The sequence below is a fragment of the Aythya ferina genome (genome assembly GCF_964211825.1).
Source record: "Aythya ferina genome assembly, chromosome: 23".
Lineage (NCBI taxonomy): Eukaryota > Metazoa > Chordata > Aves > Anseriformes > Anatidae > Aythya > Aythya ferina.
Genome location: NC_140321.1, coordinates 5085342 through 5097394, shown reverse-complemented (window position 1 = coordinate 5097394; position 12053 = coordinate 5085342). Strand labels below are relative to the sequence as shown.

The 12053-nt window shown below is 57.1% G+C and overlaps 1 protein-coding gene across 3 annotated transcripts in view; it reads right to left on the bottom strand.

Annotated features, from left to right (window-relative positions):
* Window positions 1-12053, bottom strand: part of ZNF385C (zinc finger protein 385C) — a 75528-nt gene that overhangs the window by 4214 nt on the left and 59261 nt on the right. For all 3 annotated transcript variants that reach the window (XM_084496328.1, XM_084496327.1, XM_084496326.1), the window contains exons 3-8: window positions 11475-11617; window positions 6741-6851; window positions 3974-4136; window positions 2462-2776; window positions 857-1044; window positions 239-352 (exon numbers count right to left, since the gene is read on the bottom strand). In XM_084496328.1, coding sequence (XP_084352454.1) covers window positions 239-352; window positions 857-1044; window positions 2462-2776; window positions 3974-4136; window positions 6741-6851; window positions 11475-11617 — 1034 coding nt within the window. The remainder of the gene's footprint in view (window positions 1-238; window positions 353-856; window positions 1045-2461; window positions 2777-3973; window positions 4137-6740; window positions 6852-11474; window positions 11618-12053) is intronic.

Here is a 12053-nt window from a genome sequence, read left to right as displayed (position 1 = left end):
AAATGCTGCAGCAGTTTCAAAAGCCGCTGCCAGGGAGCCGACAAGTTCTCCCCATGCTTTCCTTCACGTGAACAAAGCCTTGAAACTCCTCTTACCCCTACCCCTCTCCCTCCCTGAAGGAATTCAAGGAGACGAGGCTTTAAAAAATAAAAACAGATGTGCCTTATTGCAAGAGATGGCTACCACAGCAGAGGATGTTCCCGATAACCGGATGGGTAATTTGCTGGGAGACAGGTACCTTGAGAATACTCACTGCGAGGGCAGCGTTCTTCTGCAGCTTGTTGTAGGGGCTGTACTTGGGCTTGGGTGGCTTCCCGGCCAGCCTGTCTTTGTGCCTCCGGCTGCTCATGTGCTGGAAGAGGAAAAGAGCCCGAGTGATGGGCACCGACCCGGGGACCGTGTCTGGGAAGCCGCAGTCTCACCGCGGATGGGGACAAGGAGCTGCACGAGAGCCTGCCCCCCACCCAGGTGCCACCTCTGGGCTGCCCATTTATCCCACAGCTTTTGGATAGGGATGCACCCGCTGCTCCAGAGGGACCCTCTCCACTCTCAGAGCTGGGATCAGATCTCCTCCCTCTCTCCCCCCAAAACCCAAAGCCGGTTTTCTCCCCACAGCTGGGGAAAAAAAATCAGCGTGGCCAGGCCAAACACACACAGATCCCCCTTGGCTTAAGGCAGGGGAAGGATTTAAATGGGATGCATCCTATAAATCCAGGCCTTCTGAGACTCTCCCCTCCCGAGGGCATCGGGTGTTGAGAGGGGATGTGCTCCCAAGCCCCAGGTTCTTTTGCACGCCCATGCCCTGAGCCCCTGCACCTCCCAGAGGAAAAAAGCGCACGAGGCTCGGCGTTCTCACCTGTTTGAGCTGGGTCTCTGAGTTGACGTAGATCTCACACACTTGGCAGTGAAACGCCTTGTTCTGGATGTTGATGCTGCCCTTGTTGCCGATCCTCTTGGATTTGTGCCCTGCCCGGGACAGGAGCTTGCCTCGGCCTCGCCGCATCTGGGTGCTGTGACCCTCCAGCATCGACTTGTGCTTGGCGCCTGGATGGCACAGGGATGGGGACACTCAGCAAGCATCACCTTTCCAAATCACCCCAAATCACCCACAGCAGCACCCGGCATCCCCCCCAGGACCCCAGGCTCCCATAGGGATGCAGCAGCCCCTTCCCAAACCCTTCCAAGCCCTCGCGGCCAGCTGCGCTCCGCAGGCAGACCAGAATCGCTCTGCTTTCCCAGTGACATCCACCCCCCCTCCTTCCTTCCACGTGTCAGACCTTCGGAGAAATTGCTATTTTAAGCCTGATCTGGAGCTCGTCGCCCTGTCCTGGGCATTAGCACAGTCTGCAGAGCCGGGCACGCGTCGCCCTCCGTGCCGCAGCATCTGAGCTATGCCCAAGGTCAGAGCGGAGCCGGCTGCCGAGCCAGGAATAGCTCAGCGGGGTTATAAGAGGCAGGGAAGGAGGAACCCCAAATCCCACACACCTGGGAACAGGGTGCTCTGTCCTGCCCCTTGCCGGCAAGGGGCTGGGGAGGACGGGGGTGGGCAAGTAATTTAAGCCCCCGCTAATTCATTCTATTTTTTAAGGCGTTAAGCAAGGAGCCTGCGCTTAGCGCCTGCGCGACAGCCGCGGAGGAGCGCCAGGCTGCGAACGTGCCCTTTGTTTGTTTGTTCTTTTTCCCCAAATCAGCTCCTGGGCTTGTAACCAGAACCGACAGAAGCAAAAGGAGATGCTTGCAGCTAAGCCGTGTCCCGAGCCCACCCCCTTGGGGCTGGGGGTGCTGCTTCCCAGCTCCCGCTGTGCCGCGGTGGTGGCTTTCTTTAAAAACCAGGGTGCCGGGCTGGTTGATTTTAGCATCATGTACGGGGGCAGCCAGATGGAAGCTGGCACTGCAGAGACCGTGGGCACCGCTGGGAGTCACCCAGCCCACAGCTGCCACCCGGCTCCAGCCCCCCCAGGTCCCCCCAGCCAGACGGGGAGCACTGGGAGGGAAGAACTGGGGTGAGCCATCGCTGCGGGGCTCCGGCCCGTGGAGCTCACCCAATTTCCCCCAGGTGCTTCTCAAAAAGAGCAGGAGCCCCAGCACCAGGCTGCTTTGGGGGGGGATTTTCCTGGGCCTGCAAGAGGCAGCTCCAGGTTGGTATCAGCTGAGAGCCCCGAGCTGCAACAGAATACAGAGCAGCCTCCAATCACTTGATTAAATACATCTGAAAACATCTCTTAATTAGAGACACGAACAATAAGAGAGCATTTGACCTTGCTAGAACTCACCCCGTAAGCCGCAGCGTAAGTAAAACACAACTGCTCATCATCGCAAGCCACCTTAATTAACCCTTTTTAATTAAAGCACCCTTCATTAACTCACACGGCTTCCCTGCAAGCCTACGGGGCTCTGTTTCACGGCAGAAACACAGAGGGAAAGGCTCCGAGCCCATCCCTGGCACGGGCGATGCCCTTACCGGTGTTGTGAGCCTCCAGCTGGGACAGGGAGTTGACGGTCACCTTGCAGGTGGGGCAGTAGAGGTGCTGCTTGCTCTTCTTCCCCTCCTTCTCGCTCTCGGGGGCCGAGCTGATGCTGCCACCTGACTCGGCCGCCTGTGTGGCCGGGGAGGTGACACCGGTGGCATCCGAGGCACCCTCGGAGAGCTCGGAGGCCGGCGGGGAGCCCAGCGGCGCGGCGCTGCCCGACAGCTCCGCCGGAGCCTCCTCCGAGCTGGGCGGCAGCTCCAGGCTGCTGCCCTCACCATCCGGCTCCTTCAGGCCATTGCTTTGGGCTGGCGGGAGAGAAAAAGGGAGAAAAGAAAAAAAAAAAAAAAAAAAAAAAAAGGAAAAAAGGGTCAGAAGGGGGAGGTTGTCTTTTCTCAAATGGGTTTTCTGGATTTCAGAGAGCAACCCCGATGCTCAAGGCCACCTCAGGCACTGCCTGCTCCTTTTATTCCTGCTGTGGGTGGCTCTACCCAGGGCTCTCTCCCACTACAGCTTTTATCCACAGCTCAGTGTGCTCAGAGCAGAAGCCCCAAGGAGCCCGTGGCTCCGTGGGGTGCTCACTCCCACCAGGGATGTGTGAACCCATATCAGACAGCGCGCTCCAGCAAGGGCAGGGAATGCTTTTTTCCTACAGCCCTTATCTCTATTTCTAAACATCGCCCAGAGGCAACAAATCACAGGGAAAATCACCGCTCCTTTCCCTCTGGGCAGCCACAGGCTGGGGCACTACAACCCAGGGCCGGGTGCTGTATGGACACAGCAAAGCCCACTCCTGCCCCATGGGATTTTTGGGGTACTTCCCCAGGGGGGCGTTTTGGGGTGCTCCCCACCACACCAGATGCTGCAGACACATATAATTGGGAGCAGCCTCTGCTTTAATTGTCCCCATCTCAACACCAAGCCATGCTTAAGCACAGAAAACCTCAAGGAAATTCCAGCCCCGTGCTTCAGCTGCACACCACTGAGCAGGGCTCGGACACACCAGCTTTGTCCCCCTCTTCCCACAGCCAGGATGCGATCCCAAGGCTGAAGCAGAGTTGAAGCAGACATAAACCTCCTTCCACTCCTCACCACTACAGCTGGGCCACCAAATAGGCTCAAATACTCAGAAAATGGGACTTGGGCTTCCTTTGCACCTCTTCAGTGCAAAAAGCCACGAGCGATGCTGCTCCCAGCTTGTCACACCAGAGATGCTGGTGTAACACAACGGCTCGTTTACTAATTCTCATGGTGCCATTGGTGACTTGCAGCTTTACACCACCCTAATCCCACCCCAGCAGCAGCTGACCCCCGAGGGATGCTCGGGCACAAGGCTGTGCCCACAGCAGGCGGTGATTCGGGTTTTAACCGGGATCCTCACCGTGCTGCAGCCACACCAGCATGGTTCACCCAAACCCTGCCACATCACCCAGACCCACCCAGATCGTGGCAGCAGCCCCAGGGGTCACTGCTGCAGGACCCCTCCTGGAGCCCCCACCCCGTACCCGTGCTGCTGGGGTCTCCGGAGCCCTCTGGGCTGGGGACGAAGTCGGCTGCGCTGTCCCGGCTGCTGGCCCCCGCCGCTGCCTTCTGCTTGCTCTTCATGGCCTCGATGGCTTTCAGCCTCCGGGCGTGCTTGTGGCCTTTGTAGTGAGCTTCTGCCTGGTTCTGCAGGGGGGAGAAAAGGGGACAATGTCGGTGCCGAGGATGGACGGATGGATCACTCGGAGGTGATATTTTTGGCTGGGCGCAGCACAAAGCCACTTTGCTCCTCGCACGCCAATGCATTCAGGGCGAGGTATCACTTCGCTGAGACACCGCAGCATTGCAAGGCGGAGATAAGGACCCTGCTCTGATTAAATGCATCAAGGCACTTCTAAAAGGAGCCTTCAGCAAGCAAAAAAAAAAAAAAAATCACGGCTTCAGAAACACGCAGTGAATCGCCGGCTGTAAAAATAAAATTAAAAAATACCTTGGTGAGGAGGACACGTCTCCCATTGTAACCTAATGGGTGTCTAACATGCAATTTACATTCTCAGGCTCCTTTCTCCCAGAGAACGTCGAATAATGAAGTGCACATTGATGGGTTCATGCCTGCACCGAACTGATAAAAACATCCACAAAAGAAAATATCCCGAACATTTGTGTACTTAGCGGTCGGGGACAATGCAGCATTGTCACCAAAAACAACCCCAGTTTAGCAATTTGTGGAGGCTGAACCCATTGTGAATTAAGACACCGTACTGCTGAGCAGCACAGATTAATTTGCACGGCATTTTCAGGGGCCAGATGAGGCTCCCAGTGATGGGGAAGCAGCAGCATCACTTTCGGCCTCCCCCCCTCGCCGCCTCCTAAGGGCTGGGAACAGCGCAGCGCCGGCCGGGTACGTGGGAAAGAAAAAGACCCATCGGAGCGCACGCGGCTGAGCAGAGCCTCATTAGCAAACACAATCAACTCCCATCAGATAACGGGGCTTGGCCGGGGCTGAGCAGAGCCTAAGTAGGTCACGGAGCATCGCTGCCGCTGCGCACAGGAGCGGTGTGCGATGATTTGCGCCCGGACAGGGGCTGCTGCAGACGTGACCTCAGGGGGACACGGGGCAGGGATGGGGGCGGCAGCAGCGCGTGGTGGGAAAGAGCAAAGCAACCTCAGGGGTCAAAGGCTGAGACCTGGATGCAGCCACAAGGGTGGGTTGGAAGGGCACCAACCCTCCCCGCACCACGCTTCCAGCCAGGGTACGGCTTGGAGAGCACCGCCTTTCCCTTCTGCTGCTTTTCCCAAAGCTGCTTGGTTGCTGAGTGAAATAATTAAGCCTGGAAAAGCTGACTTTGGCTGGAAGAGCTGGATCTCCAGCAGGACTCTGCTGATACAGCACGGCCAGGCTGGGACCGCATCTCTCCAGGCACAGCAGCGCTGCAGAGCCAGCCTGGTGCTCCCCAGCTGCAAAAGCAGCCTCAGGAGGCTTGGTTCTCAAGCTGATGAGCAAGGGGGGCTCAGCACCATGTCACTGCTCTGGGAAGGCACAGCCGAGCACAGGGTGATGCTCCCAGGCTGGCAGCTCTATAAATAACCCCGTGCTGCTGCCTCCCCCTCTGCCCTGCACGCCACGGCGCGGAGGAGCGCATCAGCGCACCGACACCGACCTTCCAGAAGCAGTTCCCTGCTGCATGCTGCACATCCATGCAAAACGTCCCCTTGCTCAAGCGGAGCCCCCCGGGGTCTCTTCCAAGGCCAGGGGGCAGAGCAGAGCCTGGTGCCACCCCCAGCTCCGCTGTCACCCTCTGTGCAAGTCCAGGCTCAGCCCAGACAACACCAACCTCCATGGCCAAAACCTCTCTTAGCACATAACAAAGCTCCTTTCCCGGAGCTGGATGGAGAGAAAAGAGGCTGGAAGGCAGCCCCCATCTTGGGGTTTCATTGTGATTTCCCCTCCCACCCTCCCCAGGAAGGGGGAACACAGCTGCAGGTGGTTAAGCTGTAATTCAAGCAGGAAAATGCTCCCTTGGCCAGGGCGACCACCGCAGCCCCGTGGGGTTAGGGGTGCAGCCCAGCGAGGGGCTCTGAGCTGCTGGGGGTGCAGGGAAAGGGCCCCCCCCATGCTGCACTCCTGGCCCAGCTGCCTGCAAACCTCTCCTGCTGGGTGGCATTTGAATGAGAATTCCCTTTCCAGCTGTTTAATCAGTTTTCCCCACAAAAGATCAGCTGCGTGCAATTCAGTACTGCAGGGATCAATGAACGTTTCCTTCCTCCCTGCTTCAAGGTGGTTGATTTACTTAGAATAAAAGGCTGGGGGGGGTGCGTGCGTGTGTGAAAAAAAAAAACACCTGCCACATCAGAGCTCTGGGAAGCCAACGCAGGGAAGATTATATTCAGTTCCCAAGGAGCAGATATCAACTGCACGGGCTGATAAAGCAGCTTAAGCACAACCACCGAGGCCAAGGCAGCGGGGAACAGACCTGAACAAAACGATGAGGAGCGGAAAGACAAAAGAGCTGGCGTGGTGAACAGAGGGCACAGCAGCCCTGGGAGCGTTCAGGCCCATGAGCAAGGAGGAAGCATCTTCCACCACCCTGCCATGGGAAGCATCAGCCAGGGCGAGCGGAGAGGAAGGGAAAGGAGCAGCGAGGAGCTGCGTTGCTTGGTGCCTTGTCTGGGGATGTGTGGGCGAGGGGCACCCCTACCAGCCCGCTCTGCATCCCAGTGGGGCTGTGGGATGAGGACCCCGCTCGCCCACCCAAACCCATGCTCGAGGCCAGCCCCGTGCCAGCTTACCGCTGAGTTGAAGCGCAGGTGGCAGATGTTGCAGGAGATGAACTGCTTCTTCTTGAGCGGGGTGGGCACGCCGAAGGTGTGGCTGATCACCGCCTTCTGCACGGGGTCCATCTGGAAGGGGAGGAAGGCACAGGGTGGCTGGGTGGCACCGGGACCCGCGGCACGCATCCCGCGGTGCTCAGTGTTTGCTCCCGGCTTCCAGGAACGAGCCTGGGGTCTCACAGACCTCTCCTTGACCTCTCCTTATGTACATTACTTCATATAAAACCTCTCCGTGGGGTGCTCTCCATCAATTCCTTTTTATTTTTTAAGCCAGCCTTCAAAAACCACCGAATTTCTGCTGTGGTCTGGCAGAGGGGAACAGCCCCCGTCCCCACCATCTCTCTCCTCTGGGCAGCAATGGGGATATGGAGAGGAGGGGGAATGGCACCAGCCCAAGCCCTTCTCTAGCAGTGTCCCCCTCCTTCATCCCCCCCTGCTCCACTGCAGCCCCCAGTGTCGTGGATGGCAAATTATCAGCTTCTGTTTGAGCTCCCAGCTGCTGTCCTCATTATCCCAATGACCTGGGAGGTTTCTGAGTGACTTAGCAGGAGCCGAAACCACCGTAAAAGAGGGTAAAAGGAGCAACAGCCCCAAATCCTCCACGTGCATTTTGCCAGGGAGCCAAAATGTTCCTGTGCAAAGCCAAAGGTGCGAGCAGTGCCCGGGGACACCACGGCACAGAGCTCCCACAGTGCCAACGCAGGGGACAAGGGGACAGGGGTCCCACTTCTCCCCCTGGCTCTTGCCTCACAGCCACCTTCACCTGGGCTCAGTGGGGTGCTGGGACACGGCCCGGCCCCGCACAGGCATCCAGGGCAAGGGGATGAGAGTTTCTGCAGCCCCAGGCACACCGCAGGGCACCGTGCCCGTGCAAATCCACCCTGGGCTCCCCGAGCACCCATTTCACCTGCTGTAACCAAATTCTGAGGCTGACGCCTTTCAGAAACAGCCCCTGGTGTTTCAAAGGGCATGTGCACAGGGGGAGCAGGATGATCTGCAGCGAGCTTTGTCTTTCCACCAGACCGTTCATCAGGGGCAGCGCGCGGGGGGCTGCCGGCGAGGCAGAAGCACGCAGGCTGCTGACAGCCCCTGGCGCTTCTGTCCCTCCCCGATGCTCAGCGTCATTCCTCTGCCGAGGCTGCAAACTTGTTGGAAAAGCCATAATTGTTTTAAACAAAATGCATTTATTAAGGGGTATGGGGGGGGGGGGGAATAAGAATCAGCTCTTTGTTTGAACGTGGCTATAATCTATAATGCAAGTATTGTTCCCCTAGCCCGTGGCACAGGAAGATTATCTTATCTGAGTCCTGCTGTCAGTAGAGCCTTGGGTTTTCAGGCGATCGTATTTCTCTGCAAAGCTATTTGGTTGCTGAGACAGGTGCATCAGTCTTCAAGGCACATGCCTGGACAACGGAGCCATTATCAGGACCCCAGATTCCATTCCAGGAGTGAGCAGAATGGTAAAGGCGGGTGATTAATGAAGCGCCTGCACGCTGCGAGCTTTTTGCTCACTCGTGGAATAGAAATGAAGAGGCGTTCGGGGTTCGGCGGAGAACCGGAGGAACCTACGGATGGTGAAGAGGCCGCTCCACCCCGACAGCGAAGATCGCAGCGTGCAGTCCCCGTGCTGCCAGCGCCCGGCTGGCCCTCACGTGGAAGAGCAACACCCACCTTTTCCAGGGAAAGGCAAGAAAAACGGCTCTCATCTCTGCAGCAGCCTCCACCGCGCTCGATGGGAGAATTCGGTGCCTGACAGCGAAGGCTCCTCGACGCTACTTGCTCGTCTGTTAATTAGCACTAAACTGTAGCCTCTCGGGAAACTCCGCTTTCCATTTTGGATGCTTTGGATGAAGGAACCCCGTTAGCATCAATACTGGAGGAGGTTTGCTCTCTCCGCTCAAGTTTTGTTCGGTTTCCTTTTGCTGTCACGGAGCCCGGCCAGCTTTGCATTCGCTCCACGTCTGCTGGGTGGCACAAGGGGCCTCTGGGCACCCTTTTGTGTCCCCTCTGGTGGGGAGGGACGGGTGGGCACAGCCACCATGCACCAGGTGGCTTTGGGAGCAGGGTGAGGCTGGCGACCTCTCTTTCTGTAGCAGGCATCTCAATGCTGGCCATTACCTGGGTGAAATTCCTCCCCACTGACTGCTTTGCTGTGCATGCAAGCTCCCTGTGACCCCAAAACCCAGCTCCATGCCCTGGACAGCCCCACGCACCCAGCCACAGCCACTTCAGCTGCCTTCGCAGCTCTCTGGCCATCCCTGCGATCCAAAAGCCATCACAAAAAAAAGTGGGGGAAAGTCCCACTGGGGCAGCCTGGGCACACGCCAGCACCTTGCCACCTGTGTGAGCAGCACGATGTGGGCACCAGAGCTTTTTTGCATGATGCCAAACGGGGCTGACGCTCGAATGCCCCCTGAGAGCCCTCGTTCTTCCCATCAAATGAAAATACAAGCACACCATCACCGTCTCTCTCCCATATGCAGCCTCTGCTATCTCCAATAGGAAAAAGAACCACTGCGGTCCCTGCTTGCTCTCCCTGGGGACCCTGGTGCTGCAGCTTTACGTACCATCTCCCACGGATGTGGCTTTTCTCCCTGGTCTCCAGCACCTTTCACCGAGAACCCCAGGGCCCAGCTGCTGCCAGCGCTGTGGGGCAGCTCATCCAAAAGCAGAGGTGGGTTTTCGGGCACGGCATGCTCGGAGCATGAAGGTCCCAGCTTTATCGCCAATTCTTATTGACTCACGTTACTTTATTTATCCCTGGATGTTCCTACCGATATAAATAGAGATCTCGGAGCCAAACTTCCTGCCAGCCGCTGAGGTCAGCAGCGGGACGGAGCATCAGTTCGCTTTGCATCCTCTGGTGTGGTTTTGCGAGGCGCTGCTAGGTCCTGGGGGTTTGCAGCATCGCAAGAGCTACAAAGTGCCCTCTGAGCACGTAACGCGCCTTCCGTATTGCTAGGACTCTTTTTTTTTTTTTTTTTCTTTTTTTTTTTTCCCTCCTGCTGTTGTTGCTTTAAGTGAGAGCTCAGTTTTTGGAAAGGTTTTTGCTCGCTCCAGAGTAAAACATCTGCTGGGTTCATGAGAGCCTTGTGACCTGCTCCAAGTGCACAGCGTTCAGCTGCGCAGTTGCAACCAGCTCGTGCTCCATGCTGCTGCAAGGGGCGAGTGTTACCCGGCCGCCTGGGGGCAAAACCACGCCAGGTCCTGCCCAGCATCACCAGCAAGCAAAGGCCAAACCTCTGCTGCCTTCTTAAAATTCATTTATGGCAGCTCACTCGGGGAGCACAACACGGTGACCCCCTCGCTCCTGCCCCCTCTCCCACCTTGCCCCCATCACCTCTCCGGCACGAGAGCATCCCTGCAGGGCTAGAAACATGGGACTGAGGCTGAGCTCAATGCAACCAGCTGAGGATTCAGGGAGCTGGCAGGGATCAGAGCACACACGGAGCCTGGCAGGGCAGCGGCCGAGCCTGTCCCTGCACAGCCGGGCAGCTCCCATGAGTGCAGGAGTCATTTTCCAATTTATTTCTTTTTTTTTGAAGCTCTAGAAAGCACGTGCCAAGGCAGGGGCAAGCGAGCGCCAAGCAGAACAAACAACAGTGTCTGGTTCGAGTTAGCTACTGACTCCAGAGACTAAAAAAAGGAACACAGACAAAGAGCAGCAACGTTAATGGCATCAAAAAAATCCTCCTCTCCTGTGTTCCTGCTTGTTAGCACAGGGGAGAGACAGGCTAAAGCTGGGATTTCAAAAGAGCTTAAAGGAGTTAGATGTCTGAATCCCATTCAACAGCAACAGGAATCCGGCACTTAATTTCTGGGGCCGACTTTGAAGATCTCGGTGATAATTTGCACCTTCAGAGCATGTTTCATCTCAAAGCCACTTACAAAAGGCTGGCCAGGATCAGGTCCCTGTTTCAGCAGGTGGGGAGGGAGTTCAGGAAAGTCCCATTTTTAGGCTCACGAGTAAAAAAAAAAAAAAAAAACCTGACATTTACCAAAGGCAGGAGCAACCAAACCGCCTGTCCCAGATGCAGGGACCCAGATGAGGGCAGCAAACCCCCCTCAGCCCTGAGCAGGATGGATACCCCTGCCTTGGGCATCCTGCTAACCGCCAGGACACGGCCTTGTGCTGTGATGTGTGATGGGGGAGCTCTGCAAAGCGAAGTTCAACCACCTAACCCCGGTGTTTGGTCCCACTTCAGCCCTACCTCGAAGCCCCCGCTGGTAGGAGACGTCCCGCAGTGACCAGGCTCACCCCGCGCCTGCCTCTCCACACCTCCTCTCTCCTCCTTTTTTCCTCTTTATTCACTTGAAAACTAATGAACTGCTCTCCAGAGCGACTTTACCGCTATCGATTCCAGGAGCAAAACCCCATTGATCTTGGTTGCAGCAAACCACCTTTTTAATTTTGCTTTCTGAGGGCGGCGGATGGGGCGAGAGGCAGCCTTCGAGGGTTCCTTCCCGCTGCTCCCTCGCCCCACGCTGGCACCACGTTTGCTCCGAGCTACGGGCAGAGCAGGCACCGTGCGGGGGTGAAAAATAGCCCCAAAATTAAGCCAGGACTTATCTGGCTGGGTTCAAGGAACAGAAGAATGGGGAAAAAAGAGTTTTTATTTTTTCTTTTTTTTTTCTGGGGGATAGAGGAGGAAGGGGTCCGGCAGCCACAGCCCCTTGCCCACGGGGACTCACCGTGTTGAAATTGGGGAAGAGGTTGAGCGGGGACGTCCCATTGAGCCTGAAGGTCAGGAAGTGCTTGATGTCCAAGGGGGGGTGAAGGGGCCGGCCGGGAATAGGCAGCGATGCTAGGAGGGGACTGCTGTGTCCGGAGGGACCTGGGGGGAGAGAGCAGTGTTAGCACGAGTGGACCCCACTCACACACGGGGACAAGGCCACCAGGATGGTCTGGTGCTGCTCCGACCCTTTGGTGACATGTCCTACATGGGGGGCTCGGGGCATCCCTCTGTTTTTTGGGTTCAGCCCCAGCACCCTCAGGCAAAGCCCGATGCAGCCGTTTCCACATCAGAGCATTGCATGTGATGGAGTTTGAACCATCTGAAAGGCAGCAAAAATCCCTCTCCTCCCCCAAAAAATCACCCCTCTCCTGCGGGATCTCCCATGGGGGGGGCCCAAAGCAGCTGATGGAGAGGCGCGGGGAGCATCCCAGCCACAGCTGCCCCCCCAAAGCAAAACACTGAACTGAGGGCAAGGGGCAGAGAGCTGAGCAGCCCCCAGCACACCACGGCCCCGGCTTCACACTGGTGTTGAAAT